Raw genomic sequence first — 21,113 nt, 5'->3', positions numbered from 1 at the left:
GTCACTGGTTGGAGTACTGGCTGGCCCAGTTGGCATTTCTGTGTAGAGTTTGTATGTTCTCCCTGCGTTCGCATGGATTTACTCCGGGTGCTCAGGTTTCCCCCACAGTTTAAAGACATGCACAATAGAAGAACAAAATTGGCTGTAGTGTGTGAATGTGAGAGTGTATGAGTGTTTCCTAGTACTGGGTTGCAGCTGGAAGGGCATCCGCTGCGTAAAATAAATGCTGGAATAGTAGGGTACCAAAACACGAGAAAGGGTTCCAAAAGGCGGAGCTAGACGCGCAGCTGAACGCTATTGGCTCACGCAATGAAAACAATGGAACCGCCATGTTTTAAATACACAGCCGAGAGATTACAGCGGAATTATATATACATATAATAATGATCAAACAAACCTTGTCTTCGTCTTGATGAACAGCCACAAAGCCAAAAAGAAGAGCAGATTTTACCCTGTGCCTCGTAGTTTGTTACGAGCCAGTCTGAAGCGTGAGCGGTTTCGCTTTCTTGCTTGCGCTCGCCGCACGCCTATATCTGTAATAACAAACATTTTGAGCTCATGATAATAACGTGCGCTTGATTATTGACGTGCTTTTGAAACCCAATCCTGTCAGACACTGACAAACGCGAAAGTGACACGCCAAAAAACAAAGGAGAAGCCGGAACATGAGGAGAAGCCGGAAGCCAAACATGAACAATCTGCCATGTTTAACTATTATCATCACCTTTTGGACTATTATGAACTCGGAATGAAGGAATTACTTACCTCTACCAAGAGGCTACACGTGCTGCTGAAGATTAAAGACAAATTTCATCACGAGAGGTTTTCACTGACTGTAGGCTATATTTTGTGTTGTTTTGAACCCAAATAAGGACTAAATGTATGCTGTGTGTTGTTTTTCCGAAATTGGTAACATATCGGAGACTGTAAAGGTCTGTGTGTGTACATATATGTTGCATTTATTTGTTTATTTTAAATAATTACACCCGTTACAATAGGCTATTTCACACTGTCATTGATCTGCAGTTATAATCAAATCAGGTTCATGGAAAAGTTAGTAATAAACGTTTATACAGAAATATTTATGTGATATGATATGTGAGCGACCTGTACAGCTTTACTGTAGACATTTTCTCAAGCGACAATGACATTGACTGAAACTTAATGTCATACACCACACCCACCAAAAGAGTACCCTTTTAGCAGTGGAAACGCAAGCCTGATAAAGGTGACCCGTACCGTACCGTACTGTACCAGTCAGTGAAATCCAGCCATAAGGGACTAAGTTGAAGGAAATGAATGAATGAATGAATGAATGAATGAATGAATGAATGAATGAATGAATGAATGAACGAACGAACGAATGAATGAATGAATGAATGAGTGAATATTTCCAAACAAACCTGTAGCAGAACATTCAGCAGTGCATCTAAGAGCAAAACTGTGGGCTTTCATTCCTCAATGAATCTATTTTCAAACAAAACCATTTGAGTGAATGATTCAAATATCATTCATTCATTCATTTTCTTTTCAGCTTAGTCCCTTTATTAATCTGGGGTCGCCACAGCGGAATGAACCGCCAACTTATCCAGCATTTGTTTTATGCACCGGATGCCCTTCCAGCTGCAACCCATCACTGGGAAACACATACACACTTATTCACACACACATACACTACGGACAATTTAGCCTACCCAATTCACCTGTACCACATGTCTTTGGACTGTGGGGAAAACCGGAGCACCCGGAGGAAACTGACTCATCCGAGGCTCGAACCAGCAACCTTCTTGCTGTGAGGTGACAGCACTACCTACTGCGCCACTGCGTCGTCTCAATTATCATTAAAATTCAAAAATAGTTTAGAAATAGTCACAACATAGACTAGAAATAGCCTTGGTTGGTCATTTTCAGCTCACAAATCAAATTATTGGTTTCCAAATTGTTGGACAAATGGACTGATCCAGTGTAGTTACCAAGTATAGTTGCATTGCACAGAAAATTGTGATTAAGGTTTCAAAATTTCTCTTTTGAAACTCATATGGATTTCATATGAAATGGCATGAGGTTGAGTAAATGTTGACAGAACATTTTTTTACTTGTCTTCTTATCTTATAAACTTGGCTCTGACTGATGGTCACTGCGATGTTATCGCTTTTTCCTTCTGTCTGGCTCTCACAAATCTGGCCAAAGCCTCTTTCTGGAAATCTTTTACTGGTATATGAGCCCTAATAAGAAGGCACTAGAATGGCTTGTCCAGTGGGCAGTTTGGCCGTGAACCTCGCCAAATTACACACTGACATCTGTCCTACTCCCTGCGGACATCCCTGCTCTTGAGAATGTCAACGTGTCCTCTGGACTGTTGGGTAATTTAGTGCTCAAGGGAAGTAAACAGAGACCTCATCAGGCATATGAGCGTTTGAGTCCACTACATGACTGTCTTCATTATGGTCAGGAGTAATCAGTGGTTTTCTCAGACATTTTGCATTAAAATAGTCTTAAAACTGTGACTCACTAAGACTCTTTCATATTTAACATGACATTGGAAATACCCTGTTGATTTTGCTGGCCTCAGCAATGTCTGGAGATATTTCCATCCAATAATTCTTCTGTGCTACAGCTATTGCTACTTGCAAAGATATTTTGCAAGATTTGGCCAAAATGCAGGTTGTTAAAGTTCCCATGAAATTAACAACGTTTTTTAGATGTTAGTATTAGTATTGTTCGTTTTTAAGATATCTATAAGCTAGTGTGCTTCAAAACAGTGCCAAAGTTTGAGTTTAGAAGATATAAAACCGATATAAACGTGTAAAGCTTGTAGTTTGTCACTTCTGCCTAAATGGATCAACAGTTTTATTCACGTCAACCCATACTTCAGTTTCTCATCAATTGTTGACCAATCAAATGCTCTCTAGTATCTAACATGCCCCACCTCCTTCAAGGCACTTCTCATTTAATTTTCATATGATGCATTTGAGCTCAACCACTCTCACTGACAGAGCTGTGGTAAAACAAAATGCTATTGGCTGTCTTTTTTTGAAAGACGAGGAGCTACACAACGTCCCACTCTCTCTTTGTGTTTTAGGATTATGTCAAACTTCAAATAAAAATGCCCATTTTCAAGCACTTCACGGGACCTTTAATATTTGAAGTTTAAATTCTAAGCTAAATGTCTTAAACACACACACACAAACACACTTACATACTGTGCAAATGTCTTAGGCCACTGATATTTTTACCAAAACAAAAATATATTATGTAGCATGTCGGTTTGAAATATCGATTTACATTTCCAAACAATATTTTTGTCATTAATTGTACCTAAAAAGTGAGATTATTGTCTGTACATTGAGTCAGACAACAGCCAGTACTTCACACAGTCTGTCTGGAATGACAACCTAAGACAAACTCAATCCAGAAGAACTTTGGCAACATCTCTAAAATACTTCAAAAGTCCTACCTGCAAAGCTACAGCACTGTTCAAAGCTTTAGACCAGGGGTGCCAAAACTCAGTCCTGAAGGGCCGGTGACCTGCAAAGTTTAGCTCCAACTTCCTTCAACACACCTGCCTGAAAGATTCAAGCATAACTACAGTAGAAAGAGCTTGATTAGCTGTGTCTAACTGAGGTTGGAACCAATCTCTTCAGGACACCAGCCCTCCAAGAACGAGTTTGGGCCCCCCCTGCTTTAGGCACTTGTGTAAAAAAGCTCTAAAATGAGGAGACTTTCAAAAACAATGCATAAATACATTTTATTTATCAATGAACTTACGCTAACTAAATCAAATCAACATTTGGTGTGCCAACACTTTGCATTTAAAACACTGCTTTATAGTTTTTCAGGTAGCTTTACAGGTACAGTAGGTTTTGGAAATGTTAGATTACTAAAAAAATATTTAATTTTATGTAGGTCGCACTTTATTTAAGGTACAATTCTCACAATAAACAAACCATTAACTTTGATTTTTGCTCAATAAACTCCTAATTTGCTGCTTATTAATAGTAGTTGGCTATAGCTATATGTATTGAGTAGGATTAGATATGTGTAATAAGATAATATAGGAAAATGTACTTATTAACTATATATATATATATATATATATATATATATATATATATATATATATATATATATATATATATATATATATATATATATATATATATATATATATATTTGAAAGGCAAAGGCCTCTATATTGTGCTTATTTTACAAAAAATAAAGTATGACCATGCCTTGATTTGTAATTGTTTAACAGTAAGGTCTGACTTTGCTTGGACACAAGTCTTGAAACTTAACACAGATAATGTACAGTATAGAATATAAAGTTTATGATTCAGTGGAAAAAGAATTGATATTGTGTACGACTCCTATGAGCTTGGAGGACATCCATACATCTCTGCAATGACTCAAAAAACTTATTAATAAAGTCATCTGGAATGGCAAAGAAAGTCTTGTGGGACTCCCTGAGTTCATCAAGAATCAGATTTAGATTCATCTTCAATGCCTCCACCTTCATCTTACCCCAGACATGCTCAATAATGTTCATGTCTGGTAACTGATCTGGCACCCTATACTGAATGTAACCCTTAATCATGATTTTTCCTTCACCAAACTTGACTGATTTATTTTACTGTATATATACATTTATTGATTAGAGTAGAAGTCAAATATGTAATCAAATCTTTAATAGTGTATAGGGTGGTCACTAAAAACTCAAACCGATTGACCTCAGTTGAGAATGCTGAGCCACACTCAAAGCTCATTGTACAAGCTGTGCTTAACGAGAGCGTAATGCGCAACAGACCACCTCATAACATTCAGTGTATGATGATAGACTTGAAAGAGTCCCGCAATAAATCCAAACACGAGACATCGTTTCTGCTTTTTATCAGCTTAGAGATACTAAGTTATGAGTTTGAGTGAACGTCGTTTATCAGAAGAACTGCAGCAATAAATACCTTTAAAAGGAACACTCTTTTCTTGTATTGTGCTCGTAATTGATTCCTGCTCGCCGCTGCCTAAAGATATTATGAGCTCATTTAGGGTTTGTTAGTCTGGCCTAAATCAACATGATCTGTTCCTGCTCAGGCTAGAGGACAGGCCGTACCCATCCTTCCTCTTTTCTACCCACCCGTCTAGCAGAGTGAAACTTAACGTCAGCGCTGTTTATAAATTCCCCTACTCAAACACTGATGTCAATGTTCCCACAGGTCATCTCACGACCTACACATTTCTAAGTGGAAATGAAATGTTCTGTGAGATCTGTTTGTACATTGATGTTTTTGAACTGTTCTGTAATTGTAATTAATTGTGATGTAAATAAGCTTTTTTGAAAACTTCCATGACTTTACTGTATTGATACTGTAAAAAATAGAGCTAAATTAATTCCCTTCAGGAACACTAGTACAGGGCGACATGGTGGCTCAGTAGTTAGCATCTCACAGCAAGAAGGTCATTGGTTCGAGTTCCAGCTGGGCAAGTTGGCATTCCTGTGTGAAGTTTGCATGTTCTCTCCGTGTTCATGTGGGTTTCCTCTGGGTGCTCTGGTTTCCCCCACAGTCCAAAGACATGCAGGTATAGGTGAATTAAATAAACTAAATTGGCCGTATTATATGAGTGTGTGTGTGAATAAGAGTGCATGGATGTTTCCCAGCACTGGGTTGCAGCTAGAAGCATCCGCTGTGTAAAACATATACTAAGTTATATATGTTAATAAGTTGCCGGTTCATTCTGCTGTGGCGACCCCTGTTGAATAAAGGGACTAAATCGAAGGAAAATGAATGAATGAACACTAGTACACAAGCAGATTTTGTCCTGTGATTTTTGTTCTTGTGTTTTGAGATGTGTCTCAAGACCCGTTTCTTTTTTCCACTCCCATTTACTAGTTTTGAAAATACAAATGCATTGTCTATATTAACCACCTGCTAAATTGAATGCTTCAGATGTTTCGGATAACCTGAAACAGGCAGTTTTGTTACACAAACTGAGACTTTTAGAAATAAAATTTATCTTCAAACAATACAATTGTATGGGTCTCCGCAAAGCTGACACTTCAAAAACCACACAAAGCATATATATATATATTTTTTTTTTTTTTATCTATTCATTCATTCATTTATTCATTCATTTTTTTTCAGCTTAGTCCCTGTTCAACCTTTATATGCTCCCTCTGAGCCAAATAATAAGAAATAACCAAATCTCCTACCACAGCTATGCTGATGACACTCAGATCTACTTAGCCTTACTGCCTAATGACTACAGCCTCTGCCAATGCATTGATGAAATTAACAGTTGGATGTGCCAAAACTTTCTTCAGTTAAACAAAGAGAAAACTGAAGTCATTGCATTTGGGAACAGAGGTGAGTTTCTCTAAGTGAATGCGTACCTTGGCTCTATAGGCCAAACAACAAAAATAAGGTCAATAATCTTGTTGTGATTCTGGAGTCAGATATGAGTTTCAGTAGTTATGTCAAATCAGTAAGTAATTCAGCATACTATCATCTCAAAAACATTGCAAGAATTATATGCTTTGTTTCCAGTGAAGAATTAGAGAAACTTGTTCATGCCTTTATCAGCAGCAGGGTGGATTACTGTAACGGCCTCCTTACTGGCCTTCCCAAAAAGACAGTTAGACAGTTACAGCTCATCCAGAAAGCTGCTGCCAGGATTCTTTACAGAACCAGGAATTCAGAGCACATCACACCTGTCCTCAGGTCTTTACACTGGCTCCCAGTTACATTCAGATTTTAAAGTATTATTACTTGTCTGTATATTACTAAATGACCTAGGACCTCAATGCATTACAGATATGCTCACTGAATACAAACCTAACAGATCACTCAGATCTTTAGGATCATATAAACTAGAAATTCCAAGAGTTCAGTCAAAGCAGGGTGCATCGGCTTTCAGCTACTACACCCCCCGCTGCTGGATCAGCTTCCAGAAATGATCAGATGTGCTCCAACATTAGGCACATTCAAATCAAGACTGAAAACACATCTGTTTAGTTGTGCCTTTACTGAATGAGCACTGTGCTACATCCGACAGTTCGCACTATTATGTTTTTCTCTTCTTTTTCATTCTTTTATAATCTGTTTTTAACACATTTTAATCTGTTTTTATCTGTTTTTAATCATTTTTATTATTTGTTTTTATTTTTCTTGTGTTTGTCTCTTTTATTCCTGTTTATGTAAAGCACTTTGAACTGCCACTGTGTATGAAATGTGCTATATAAATAAACTTGCCTTGCTTTGCCTTTATTAATCTGGGGTTGCCACAGCAGAATGAACCACCAACTTATCCAGCACGTTTTACGCAGCAGATGCCCTAGCTGCAACCCATCACTGGGAAACTTTACTTTACTTACTTAACTACCACTTTACAATCTTACATTGTGTTTCAGCTTTTAAACTTACACTGGCAAAATTTTCCCTGGCCCAGACACACACAAAAACTGTTTTAGTGGGTTTTTGATCAACGCTATCATGTATTCAGATATTTGTTTTACAAGAATATAATAAATCAACATTATAACAAAAGAAAATATTTTTAGTACTTGAGTACTACATTTATTTACATTTATTTTTGAGTACAAAACTAAAACAAATAAAAATATGAACTAAGCAATAGCATGAATAATTTTAATCAAACATAAAATTACATAAACTATCCAAATAAATATAGGTACATTTTTGTTAAAACTCAAAATGTTTTTCAGTCAAGAACCATGAGTGATTTACTCTGTGCTTTTTGGTTGGATTAAAAAAGTTAAAAACAGACCAGTAAATTAAAACAGAAACAAAAAGAAAAAAATGTAAGACATAATTCACGGATCAAGTATTATGATACACTTTTTTTTTTCCTCATAAGTTTTTAGTGTACTCACCGAAACTGTTATATTGGTATCATTTTGGATTCATGGTGAGTTCAGAGGACAGGTGTCATCTAAATTCATGAGTAAAATTATCAACTTTGTGCTGACTCGGCAATGATCATACACAAACATGTACTGTACACTGTAATAAATGCTGGGCTCAACACAATTTTTTCATTTTGTCCAAAAACAAATTATTTAACTTATTCATTTTTAGAAATTTAAGTAGATTGAATATAAAACAATTAAGTTGTCCCCGCAAAAAAAGTAGGTTGAACAAACAGCAAATATAGTTTTTTTTAGTGTAGATTGTGATGAGGGTGTATAAATAATGAGATTTTTTTGTGTGTGTGTGTGTGTGTGTGTGTGTGTGTGTGTGTGTGTGTGTGTGTGTGTGTGTGTGTGTAGAGTTTACCTTAATAATTCATGGATTATTTAAACTATAGTTTATCAATCACTCAACCCACCCACAAAAATAGCTTTGCACATCCCCAGTTCCTGCTCCACTAATCCCACCGAGTAAACTAAACCACGCAGCACCATACTGGGCCCGGGACAACTTTTCCCATTGTTTTTCCCCCGGGACGTTCCTGTTCCATTGTGTTTAATCACTTTGGCAGATTCAGATAGGATTTGTTTAAATATTTTCTTTCCCTCTGCATTATTAATCTCCAGCGACTATGAAAAAAAAAAACAACAACCCTGGCTGTAGATAAGAAATTTAATGGCTTTTTTGCCAGAAAACCCCTGGAGACACGCTGTGCTTTATTAGAAAGTCGGATTTCTGAAAAACAAACAAGGAACTGTAAACCCTGGATATGAATTCTGTCAACTTTAAGTGACAAAGACAAACAGAGGCATCCCGGGGGGTTGTTTTTGCTGTTTTTCTTCCATGACATCATGTTTTAGAGGTCAAAAAGCTGCACATTTTCTGTTCTCATTGTGAAAGCTGAAGTATGCTGCGATATTGTAGGAAGTTCTGGCTTGGCGTGAATATTTTTTGCATCGAGTTCCTCTTTATTGCCCGAGAGGATGATGAAGTGCTGTAGAGGGTTAACAGCCAGAGCTCTGTAGCCCCACCTCTGCTGTCAGTCACTGCGCCTGGGAGAACTACACACCCACAAACACTCACACAGCCAGTCTAGAGACAGAGCCGGTGAAGGAACTTGTCGGAACGGTCTGGATTTGAGCTCCACGCTGGGGAATTTCCTGACAGATCTTGCCGTTTTTTGCCTCGGCCCTGATTTCCCATAGCAATCCATGGGACTCCAGACACGGCAGCAGTCCGATCCGTCCCTCATCTCCATGGCCTGCCTTGAAGTGGAGACGCTGAATGTCTGCAGGGGTAAATGCAAATATTTAAAAACCTTTCCTAAAATTCCTGTGTGCATGGATTTATGAGAGCATGAATTGAAGCTGATGCTAAACTCACAGCAGCTGGTAATTATTAGCAGAGCACATGTTGAGAGGATCCGGAGTGTGTACAAATGTTGTACTACAAATGCGCTTGACAGAATTATAATGTCATAAATAGTGATAGATTTTGACTCAAGGTTGAACGTGTTTTGTTTTTTTCTTGGATGTCTGATGCCAGATACATTGTGCTGTCATCTTATCATCTAGGTTTTCATTCAAACATACACCCAAACATTACCTCACCCTTCAGTTAATCATTTAGAGCTCTTATTGTGTCACTTCAGGAAGTTTATCTGCATTTAATGCCTTATGGGAGGAACAGCTCTCTACAGGTTTCTCAACAACTAGACTTTCAAGTGCATGACGTTATCTTTTGGATATATATACAGCGGTGGAATGAGTACTGAAAAGTCATACTCGAGGAATAGTACCATTGTTTGTCATAATGTAGTGGAGTAAAAGTGTCTGTTGTGAAAACTGCTCAAAATATGAATAAAATGTTGCCTTTCTAAAAATACTCAAGAGTGGTGAGTATATACTTACAAATTCAAAGTTTATCTTGTTATCTATGTAACCTTAGATGCAAAAATGTAACTGTGACTATATGTAATTGATTAGGATTTAACTCTGACTAGCAAGCTTTGAGTTTCTGATAGAGTACAAAAAATGTGTTAATGTGTTTGAAAACGTAACATTCTGTAGTGCATTTAGTTATTGTTAAAAGCCATTTTCCATCATCATACAGTAGGCATCCTTCATCTTCTGTTGTGAATACTGCCCAAAGTTTGAGTAAAAAGTAGTACAGTAGCTCTTCTAAAAATACTCAAAAGTAGTGAGTATGTACTTACAAATTAAAAGTTTAGTTTGAGGTTGATTTGTTTTACATGCGGTGCAAAATCTTTGTAACCTTAGGTGCAAAAATGTAACTGTGACTATATGTTATTGTTTAGGATTGAACTCGGACTGACAAATTATGAGCTTCCAACAGTTGGCAGCACAAACCAACCTCATGCAGCACAGTACATACAATTTGTGCATGTGTTTGAAAACGTAACATTCTGTACTGCATTTAGTTATTGTTTAAGGTCATTTCCCTTATCAAACAGTAGACATCCTTCATCTTCTGTTGTGAATACTTCTCAAAGTTTGAGTAAAATGTAGTAGCCCTTCTAAAAATACTTAAGAGTAGTGAGTATATACTTACAAATTAAAAGTTTAGCTGGAGGTTGATTCGTTTTACATGCAGCGTGTAGTCTATGTAATCTTAGATGCAAAAAATGTAACTGTGACTATATGTTATTGATTAGTAATTGAACTTTGACTAACAAGTCATGAGTTTCCAACAGTTGGTGGCACAAACCAACCTCATGCAGCACTGATAGAGTACATGGAATTTTGTATGTGTTTGAAAACGTAACATTCTGTAGTGCATTTTGTTATTGTTTAAGGCAATTTCCCTTATCATACAGTAGGCATTGTTCGTCTTCTGTTGTGAATACTGCTCAAAGTTTGAGTGAGAAGTAGTAGCCCTTCTAAAAATTCTCAAGAGTAGTTAGTATATTATTATATTCCAGTCTAAATAGTCTCAGTCATTGTGTGTAATGGTTTTGCATCTTCTTGGACACTTTAAATGTCTTTTTAAAGAGATTTTCCTATGCGCAATTTGATTGGGTAATCACATGATGGATTATTCTACTTAGCCAATCAAAATAAAGCAATGACTGCAGGTTGAAGCAAAATAGCACAGTAAAATAACTGATACAGCACTAAACATGTACTCAAGTAATTGTACACATTTATAAAACTACTTAGAAATGAGTACATTTCCTACTCAGTTATAGTATTCTGAGTATTTGTAATTTGTTACTTTACACTAGTGTAAATGATGTCAGTTTTAAGAGTTGTGCCTATTGATGAACCTCAAAATCTCATTAATACATTCGTTTATCAGATCTCAAATCTCTGCTGTCCTCCTGAACACCCATGAAGATACAGTCATCTTTCGAGCTGCTAACTGTAATGTCAACACAGCCCAGGTCCATGTCAGAGTGTTTCATAAACAGCTTGGTTTAGTCAGCGTTAACAGGCTCAGTAGCCATAACACAGCCCATTCATTTAATTTATGATTGCAGCGTCTGGTTGCGTCAAGGTGTGGTCACATTAGCAAAATTAAGTGGGCAAAAAAAGTTTTTTGTTGATTGTCAATAGTAGTAGATGTGTGAAGCACAGCTCACACAGACATTACTTGTACATGTAGCTTTTTTCTCTCTCTCTCTTATCGGTATAGAGATTGAAAGACCTGAGCAGGGTTTAATGCTTGAAATGACAACAGTCTGGTTAGTTCTTTTTAAAATTGTGAATTTGTATCTATCTGACATTAGTACAAACTAAATTATTCACTTTCAAACTTCTGGAACTAATTTTTTAAAAATAATGTCAATCCAGATTGTGTTAGAAGTGTTTTAGCGAACAAATGTGAAATGCTTTTTTCCAGAAAGTTTACTTTCAAACAGTCCCAAAACAAACTTCATTTTGTCCTGATTATGCTTGAAATTACATCAATTCGGTTTGTTTTTCAGGGTATTTTGAAGCATGAGAGGGCTTTAAAAGAAGTGGCTTTATTTTTGTCAGTGATGAATTTGCTTGAGCTATCTGAAACTAATGCAAACCATGTTTGGGGTGAAACTTTCCTCACAGAAACTTTGTTGGGTCTGATTTTGGTTGAAATCACGGTAGTTTGTTATGGAGCCAGATCAGTCTCAAAAATAATACATTTACAAAATAAAAATCCATACATGCACAGCACAATGTATATTTACAAAGTACAATGTGTAAATTCAAAACACAATTCATGAATTCACAAGTAAAAATCATAAATATTTTCGCCAAATGAATTGGATTTGCGTAGTTTTTAATCGTGCTTTGAATTTACGAATTGGATTTGTGTATTAATAAAGTGTTTTGTATTTACGAATTGGATTTGTGTATTAATGAATCATGTTTTAAATTTACGAATTGGATTTGTGTATTTTTGAATCGTGTTTTGAATGTACGAAATAGATTTGTGTATTTTTGGTTCGTGCTTTGAATTTACAAATTGGATTTGTGCATTTTTGAATTGTGTTTTGAATTTCCCTACTGAAAAAACAGCTTAAACCAACCTAGGCCATTTCCAGGCTGGTTTCCAGCCATTTCCAGCCTGGTCTTAGCTGGAAGGCTGGCTGGAAAATGACCAGCTAAAACCAGCTTGACCACCTAGCCAGGCTGGGAGCCCAGCCAAAACCAGCTATGTCCAGCTTAAACCAGGTTGGTCAAGCTGGTTTTAGTTGGTTTTAGCTGGTCATTTTCCAGCCTGACCAGCTAAGACCAGGCTGGAAATGGCTGGAAACCAGCCTGGAAATGACCAAAACCCCTCTAAAACCAGGCTGGTCAACCAGCTAAAACCAGCCAAGCAGCCTAGGCTGGTTTAAGCTGGATTTTTCAGCAAGGTTACGAATTGTGATTTTTGTATTCATGAATCGTGTTTTAAAGTACAAATTGGATTTGTGCATTTTTGAATCGTGCTTTAAATCGTGCTTATTGGATCGTGCTTATTAAATCGTGCTTATTGGATTTGTGCATTTTATGAATAGTGTTTTGAATTTGCGAAGTGGGTTTGTATATTTTTGAATCGTGTTTTGAAGTACGAATTAGATTTGTGCAGTTTTGAATCGTGTTTTGAAATTATGAATTGAAAATGTGTATTTATGAACCCGGTTTTGAAGTACAAATTGGATTTGTGCACTTTTGGATCGTATTTTGTGAACTTGCGAATTTCATTTTGTAAATGTGAATTGTGTTGTGGATGTTTGAGTTATATTTTGTAAATGTATTATTTTTGAGACTGATCTGACTCCATAGTTTGTCCTTCAGTTTTGCTTGAGGTATATCAAGTCTTTATAAATATATACAATTCTTTCTACCATTGAGATGAATAATCTCAATTTAAAGACATAGTTCACACAAAAATTGTTTATTCACCCAGTTTCTTTGTTCTGTTTAACACAAAAAAAACTTATTTTGAAAAAAAATTTTGAAAACTGGCATCAGTTGTCTTCTATACTCTGTAAAAATGCTGGGTTTCACATAATTGATATGTAAAGGAACATAAAGCAATTAAGTTAATTTATTAGTTTTTTACAAATTTAGGTGGATTAAACATAAAAAAGTAAGTTTCCCCCACAAAAAAACTCAAGAAAAAGTCTTTTTCAAAGTCAAAGTAGTTTGAACATACAGCAAATGTAAATTTTTTGAGTGTTTTTTATAATGGAGGTCAATGGTTTCAGGTTTCCAACATTCTTTAAAATATCTTCTTTTGTTTTCAACACAGAAAAGAAACTTATAGAAGTTTGAACCACTTAAGGGGGAGTATATTAACAATAATAATAAAAAAAAGTGAACTATCCCTTTAATGTGTGGTGAAGTCTGTCACAAAATACCCAGTCCCTGATTATTATCAAAATGACCGAATTTCACCTAGAGCAAAACCTCATCAAACAATGATCAATCTGACCACAGCTTTAGGCTTGGCTTTGGATTGAATCTTGAGAGGGTTTAGAGAAGTGAGGCATATACCGGGCTCCGAGCTGCCTGTTGTTTATTGTACAGCTAGAGAGTGAGGCCCGGAGCCACATGAAGGTCAGTCAGGGTTCAGCGGAGAACATCAGGAATGACATCAGCTCAGCAAACACTGGGATGACTGCAGGCATGACATGAAGATGATTGTGGTATTACTCTTTCAACAGGCTTCATTCGCCACATTGTTTTTTGAAAAAAGCCACTCAGTGGTGGCACGGATCTTGATTTGCAATGGATAACAGCTTTAATATTGAAACGCACTGCCTCCTGGATTGGGACAGAGTGTTCCAAGCTTTTGGGGGCAGGGTGGTGTGGGAGAGGCTCTCAGGCCCCCCTCCTTTAGTCTGACCATTATTTTTCTTTAGCTCACTTTTTGAAAAGAAATGTTGTTCATTGCCATCGAGTGTTTGGTAAGTTACTAAAAAGTAAAAAGTAATCAATTGCTAATTGCATCATTAAAATGCCATTTAAATTACTTTTCTAGTTACTTTGTCTGAAACGTAACTTGGTTTCTCAATGAGTCATTTAATTACACTCCAAAAATAGTTTTGCTGCATGTTTAAAATCAGCTGAATCAACCCAAATGTTGAGGTTTTTTTGGAACAACTTAGTTGTTTTATGTTCGATCCACTTCAATTTGTAAAAACAATCAAGTTAACTTAATTGATTTGTGTTGGGACAACCTGAAGGATTTGTGTGTAACCTAGCATTTTTTACAGTGATCTTGACTTAATGCTACTTAAAAATTACCATAAATCTCAATGCATGTAGACAGTAGAAATTAAACCTTTTTAATTTAAGTCAAACAGACACTTTTAGTTTTATTTAAAGCTCAAAACAGCACTTGAAAATTTCAAAACGTTCCACATTAACGACACCACATTTTATATAGAATAGTGATACATTTCTTATCAAAGTGTTTCTTGATTTTTTCACAAATCTATCATTCTTTAGGTGAACAAAATCTGTATATTATAATTCACCACAATATATTACATAATTAGACCCTATCCCAATTCTATTTTTGTACCCCTACCCCTTTCCCTTGGCCCTTAAAACAAAGTGTGAAGGGGAAGGGCTTCAAAATTTACCCCTAAGAAATGGTACAGCACTTCAGCACCTGCACACGTCATCAAATGTCATCGCGATCTCTTGCTTCATATGAGATCAGATGAACTGCTGTAGTTATTCCAGTTGTGTTATTTTTTGGGTATTTATCTTCAAGAAATCACTGAAGGCATATATTATGTTATCATAATGATCTAATGTGGCAATAAGATCATAATTGTACTGCGCATTTACACAGTGGCCATATTCATCTATAGAAACACACCAAAACACAACATTAACATTATACTAGACACTGTAAAAAGCTCAGTCCCAGCCACTAGACTGTTCTGACAGGGTATTCGAGTGTCATTGAGTGTCAGTATGTTGTGGGACTACTATAATGACTACTATTATGAGTTTTACTATTATAAGCACAATTTTGCGGGTTTTATTTTAGCGTGTTTTTTTTTTAAAGCATGGCTATAAAACACGAATGCCATTATGAATGTATTAAAACATATGATTTGTTTGTTGTAAAAGTTTGTGATAATAACAAGAAATACTAATTTGTGGATCTCCTTACTTCCGGGTTCAACTATGCTGTCGTTGTGGCTGGCCTATTCTGGGAAATGTTCTTACCCCTTGGTTTCGAGTGTGGTCCTGAAAAATCTCAGTTTAAAGGGGTATCTGCCCCTTCCTATGCGCTATGCCTTTGGGACCCCTTCATGTGAACTCACAAAACAAGATAAAAGGGGAAGGGCTAAGGGGTATAAATGGGATTGGGCCTTACTGTGCTTCTCTGAATGTATACCTTATATTTTCATTAACTAATTACTCACTCATTTAATTTCATGTTACGCAAGTTCAATCATCCTTATAATTGTAACCGTCTATAGTATATACATATGAAATATAGTTGTATATCAAAAAATGCAATTAAAATGCTGCTCTAAATTGATTTATAAAGAACTGTTAACTTTATGTACAGTATTTAATGCAAGTACATTATAAGTAACTGTAATTAAATTACCTAAATATTTTAAGTAATCCCGTACCATGGTTTCTGCTACATTCATTCTTCCATGGTAGGGTGCCATACTAAAATCATTCACGCCATTGCTGCATACTTTTTTTTAGTAGAAAAGTAATTTAATTGCAGTTACTTTGTAACTAGTTAGACCAAAAAGGAAATTTGAAATTCCAGAGTACATTCAAATGAACAAAAGGCTCTTCAGTGGTGAAAAGGTCTTTCAATTATTAAAGGGTGTGCACATTTGGCATGTTTGCTTCAATTGAAACAAACTCTGGTGTGACTGATCTGATTGTGCGGTTCATTTGAATAAGTGTGAACACTGCCAGCTGAATGCTGGAGAACACCAAACAAGCTGAAAACATGAGGATTCCAAAACATTCTGATGGGGTTTGACTGAAATACGAATGCAGCACTTACCCAATACATTTTAATAAATTAATAACAAAACATGATCATATTAAATCATAAAAAGAACAAAGGCTTGAGCATACTTTTTTCATCATAGTTCCAGTGCTGTCCATTGCAATTCAATACTTTTGCTAATAAGCATAATTTGACTAGTTCCCAATTGACCAAATTAAGCCTTTAAAATACACTTTTAAGCTGAATATCTTGGTAAAATACACTCACCGGCCACTTTATTAGTCACTTACTAGTACCGGGTTGGACCTCCTTTTGCCTTCAAAACTGCCTTAATCCTTCATGGCATAGATTCAACAAGGTACTGGAACTATTCCTTAGAGATTTTGGTCCTTATTAACATGAACGCATCACGCAGTTGCTGCAGTTTTGTCGGCTGCACATCCATGATGCGAATCTCTCATTCCACCACATCCCAAAGGTGCTCTATTGGATTGAGATCTGGTGATTGTGGAGGCCATTTGAGTACAGTGAACTCTTTGTCATGTTCAAGAAACCAGTCTGAGATGATTTGCACTTTATGACATGGCACGTTATCCTGCTGGAAGTAGCCATCAGAAAATGAGTACACTGTGGTCATAAAGGGATGGACATGGTCAGCTACAATACTCAGGGAGGCTGTGGCGTTGACACGATGCTCAATTGATACTGATGGGCCCAAAGTGAGCCAAGAAAAATCCCCCACACCATTGCACCACCACCACCAGCCTGAACCATTGACACAAGGCGGGATGGATCCAAGCTTTCATGTTGTTGATGTCGCAGCAGAAATCAAGACTCATCAGACCAGGCAACATTTCTCCAGTCATCTATTGTCTAATTTTGTTGAGCCTGTGCAAACTGTAGCCCTCGTTTCCTGTTCTTTGCTGACAGAAGTAGCACCCGGAGTGGTCTTCTGCTGCTGTAGCCCATCTGCCTCCAGATTCGACATGTTGTGCGTTTAGAGATGCTTTCCTGCATACCTCGGTTGTAATGAGTGGTTATATGAGTTACTGTTGTTACTGGCCATTCTCCTCTGACCTCTGGCATCAACAAGGAATTAGCACCCACAGAACTGTCGCTCACTGGATATTTTCTCTTTTTCAGACCATTTTCTGTAAACCCTAGAGATGGTTGTGCATGAAAATCCCAGTAGATCAGCAGTTTCTGAAATACTCAGACTTAGTGCCTGTTCGGCACCAACAACCATGCCACATTCAGTCACTTAAATCAGCTTTTTTCCTTATTCTGATGCTCAATTTGAACTGCAGCAGATCGTCTTGACCATGTCTACATGCCTAAATGCATTGAGTTGCCGCCATGTGATTAACTGATTAGAAATTTGCAGTAATGAGCAGTTGGCCAGGTGTGCCTAATAAAGTGGCCGGTGAGTGTATGAATAATTAATTATTAAAATTGAGAAATTAGTTATTAATACTATTACATTTAAAATGTTTAAAAATATATTTTTCTTTCTTTCTTTCTCAGACCAAAAAACAAAACCAAATTACTTTAAAACAAAAACTTTAGGTCTTGTCATAAAAATGACTGTGTGAACCAGACTATATATTACTGACTATATATTACTATATATTACAGACTATATATTATGTTTGTGTGGGTTTTGATCGAGACCAAAAGAACTAAACTACAATTATGCACAGCCAACACTAAGAAAATGTGTCAAGAACAATTCATTGAAGCGTTCGTCACACAAAAATCATTCTTCTATTGCATTGCAGAAGAACAACTTCTTATGGAACCGTTATTTTCACAAGTGTGTAATACAGAATGCATGTGCTCCGCATCCACACCCCCTCCATGCCATTTCCAAAATCGTGTGTTTCCCAGGCCTTGTTCTCACAACGGCTGGGTTTATTTTAGCAAGGGTGAGTCAGACAGAGTGGTCGCTCTCCTGGGACTGGAGCAGAACTGGGTGTGCTGTGCCTCAATCCTCAGCCAATCAGATTGCCTCTGCTGGGCATGTTCCGCTCTCCAGCATCCCATTTGTCACTATCAACTGTCGCCCTCCTCTCCGAATGTTTTGCAGAGGAGTGCTGTTCTTCTCTTGAACCAACATGCCCACACTAGTGTTTTGAAATGCATAAACCCAACCGTCTTGTGGGATGGAGAAATGGCATTGGGTGCAGCAGGCTGTGCATATCGTCCCGCATTTCACCTTTTCACTCAGGCATTCGATGTCTTTTTGATGTTTTCAATGCTTCCTCGTTCAAACCAATAACGCCTCGCATCTCGCTTTTTATGGGCAGCGAATCCAGAGCCAAAGATTTAAGATGACATCACCTTGTGCAGTTGATAGGACCGTTGCGCTGTTTATTATTTTGTGCTTTGGACGCCGTTCTGTTGTTGATCCCTTTTATAAACAGTGTGCTGTTGTATGTTTGCTTTCGAGGTCAGCGCTGTTGAGATTTTTATTGCGTTGCATAAAGTACAAATCTTGGGTTGACCTTTAACATCGAAACATTTCAGATGAAAGAGAAAATGATGGATTGTATATTTGGTGGTTTCTTTCGCTTGGTTTTAAAACAGTGATTACATGTGATTTATCTCAAGACACACCAAAACTATGCAGCGCTACCAGTATTAACCATATTAATATCATTTCAACATGTACTGCAAGGGTTTTGAAAACAAATGTAAAGCTTTTAAACTAAATGATGTCAAGATTAATAGCTGTCGGTTCAACTAATTCCCCATTTTATGAATTTGTTTGTTGCCATTTATTATTTGCTGTTATGATTTTTATTGTTGATGTTGTTATATTATAATTGTTTGATTCAATGTCATTCATTTATTCATTTTCATTTGGCATAGTCCCTGATTTATCAGGGGTCACCACAGTGGAATAAACCGTCCATGTTCTCCATGTTTTCCCAAGGCATGGCTATTATGGCCCTAAAATAGAAGAGTTTGGCACCCTTCATTTCAAAGTAATTTGATTTTAATAGCTGTCAAATAGCTAGTTCAACCAATACCCAATTTTATGGATTTGTTTGTTGTCATTTATGATTTGGCGTTGATTTTTGTTGTTGATGCTGTTGTTATTTCATAAATTTTTTGATTTCATTTTATACTTTTATTCTATTCCAAGTTCTCTCAATGCATGGGTGTTATGGCCCTAAAATAAATAAATTAAATAAATAAATGACTTGATTTTAAAGTAATTTGATTTGTCATTTTTACTAATTGTGGTCATTTTTAGCCATATTTATTTGGTTAAGCTAAAAAAAATAGTTTAACCAATATATTGAATATATTTTACATTTTTAGTTAACTATACTATCTGACAAAAGTCTTGTTTTCAATTCCAGTTGTAAGAGCAACAAATATTTACTTTTAGTAATTTGGAAAAGTGGCAGAAGGTCGATTTTTCAGATGAATCACCTGTTGAACTGCATCCCAATCATCACAAATACTACAGGAGACATATTGGGACCCACATAGACCCAAGATTCTCACAGAAATCAGTCAAGTTTGGTGAAGAAAAAATCATGGTTTGGGGTTACATTCAGTATGGGGCATGCGAGAGATCTGCAGAGTGGATGTCAATTTCGACACCTTAAGTATCAAGACATTTGTGCTGCCTATTACATTACAAACCACAGGAGAGGGCTAATTCTTTAGCAGGATAGTGCTCCTTCTTAAGACTGCACGATTAATCGAAAAATGATCATGAGCTCGATTCGACCCCATAGATGATCTTAATTCAGCATTTCTACAATTCGGCCAATTATATTTTCAAGGTCAGAAGCAGAAAGGCAGTCGCACAAGTTTTTCACATTGTTTTATATAAGTTGCTCAACAACTTGGACACCTCAAAATGGTGTTTAAAAAGTCACCCACTGTATTTATAAGGCATAATTCACCCAAAAATGGCATTTCTGTCTTCATGTAATAAATCCGTTACCACAGAGAGGGCGTGTGCACAACTGTGAATAAAGTCTACTTTAGTGAACAGAACCTGCATAGGCTGTGAATAAGAGGTAATAAAGTTGTAAATAACGTTCAGTTTGTGGCACAGAGTGATAGTTTGGGAGCCACGCAGGAAGTATGAACCACACTTGACAGTGAAAAATGAAACCGAAAGAGCACACGTCCTTTATTTAATCATGTCACATTTTAGAGTTTTGATTACGACAAGCATTTGATGTTTTGCTTTCATAGCAAACACAGAGTGTTATGCATGAGAATAAATGTTTAAGTGTCAGTATAACTACTATAACCTACATAATGTTGAATATAATGAAATAAGGAATCTAATAATGACATAATAATAATAGATAATTATGTCTTATTTTACAAGTGGAAAAAAATGGTATAATTATGTTATCAATGACAGCTTGCAAGCATGCCTCAATCATAATAACTTTATATTCTGTACATTTATTTCTGTTAAGTGACAAGACGTTTGTCTAAGCAAAGTCAGACCTTACTGTCCTGATTAAATAATTAAAAATCAAGGCTTGATCATATTTTATTTTGGTAAAATAAGCGTAATCTAGAGGCCTTTGCCTTTCATATAAAACACTTCTGATACCAAATGATCAACTAGAAGTCAAGTTATTATTTGTTGTTCCTAAAGCTTGGAGAGGTGACAAGACTTTTGTCAGGTAGTGTATAATACCCCAGTTTTATATTGAGTTGTTGATTTCTTTTTAATTAATTCATTCATTCATTCATTTTCTTTTCGGCTTAGTCCCTTTA

At 36.5% G+C, this 21,113-nt stretch overlaps 1 protein-coding gene across 2 annotated transcripts in view; it reads left to right on the top strand.

The window, feature by feature from the left end:
- The window catches only part of mrtfbb (myocardin related transcription factor Bb), a 92,002-nt gene that overhangs the window by 35,066 nt on the left and 35,823 nt on the right, over window positions 1–21,113 (top strand). Inside the window, exon 1 of one of the 2 annotated variants that reach the window (XM_056454225.1) lies at window positions 8,949–9,218. The exons of the other annotated variant lie outside the window; for it this stretch is intronic. Coding sequence (XP_056310200.1) covers window positions 9,134–9,218 — 85 coding nt within the window. The 5' untranslated portion in view covers window positions 8,949–9,133. Of the gene's footprint in view, window positions 1–8,948; window positions 9,219–21,113 lie in introns of those variants that run through there. 2 annotated transcript variants of the gene reach the window in all.

The sequence above is a fragment of the Danio aesculapii genome, chromosome 3, assembly GCF_903798145.1.
Source record: "Danio aesculapii chromosome 3, fDanAes4.1, whole genome shotgun sequence".
Taxonomy (NCBI): Eukaryota; Metazoa; Chordata; class Actinopteri; order Cypriniformes; family Danionidae; genus Danio; species Danio aesculapii.
This window is presented reverse-complemented; position numbering and strand designations above follow the sequence as displayed.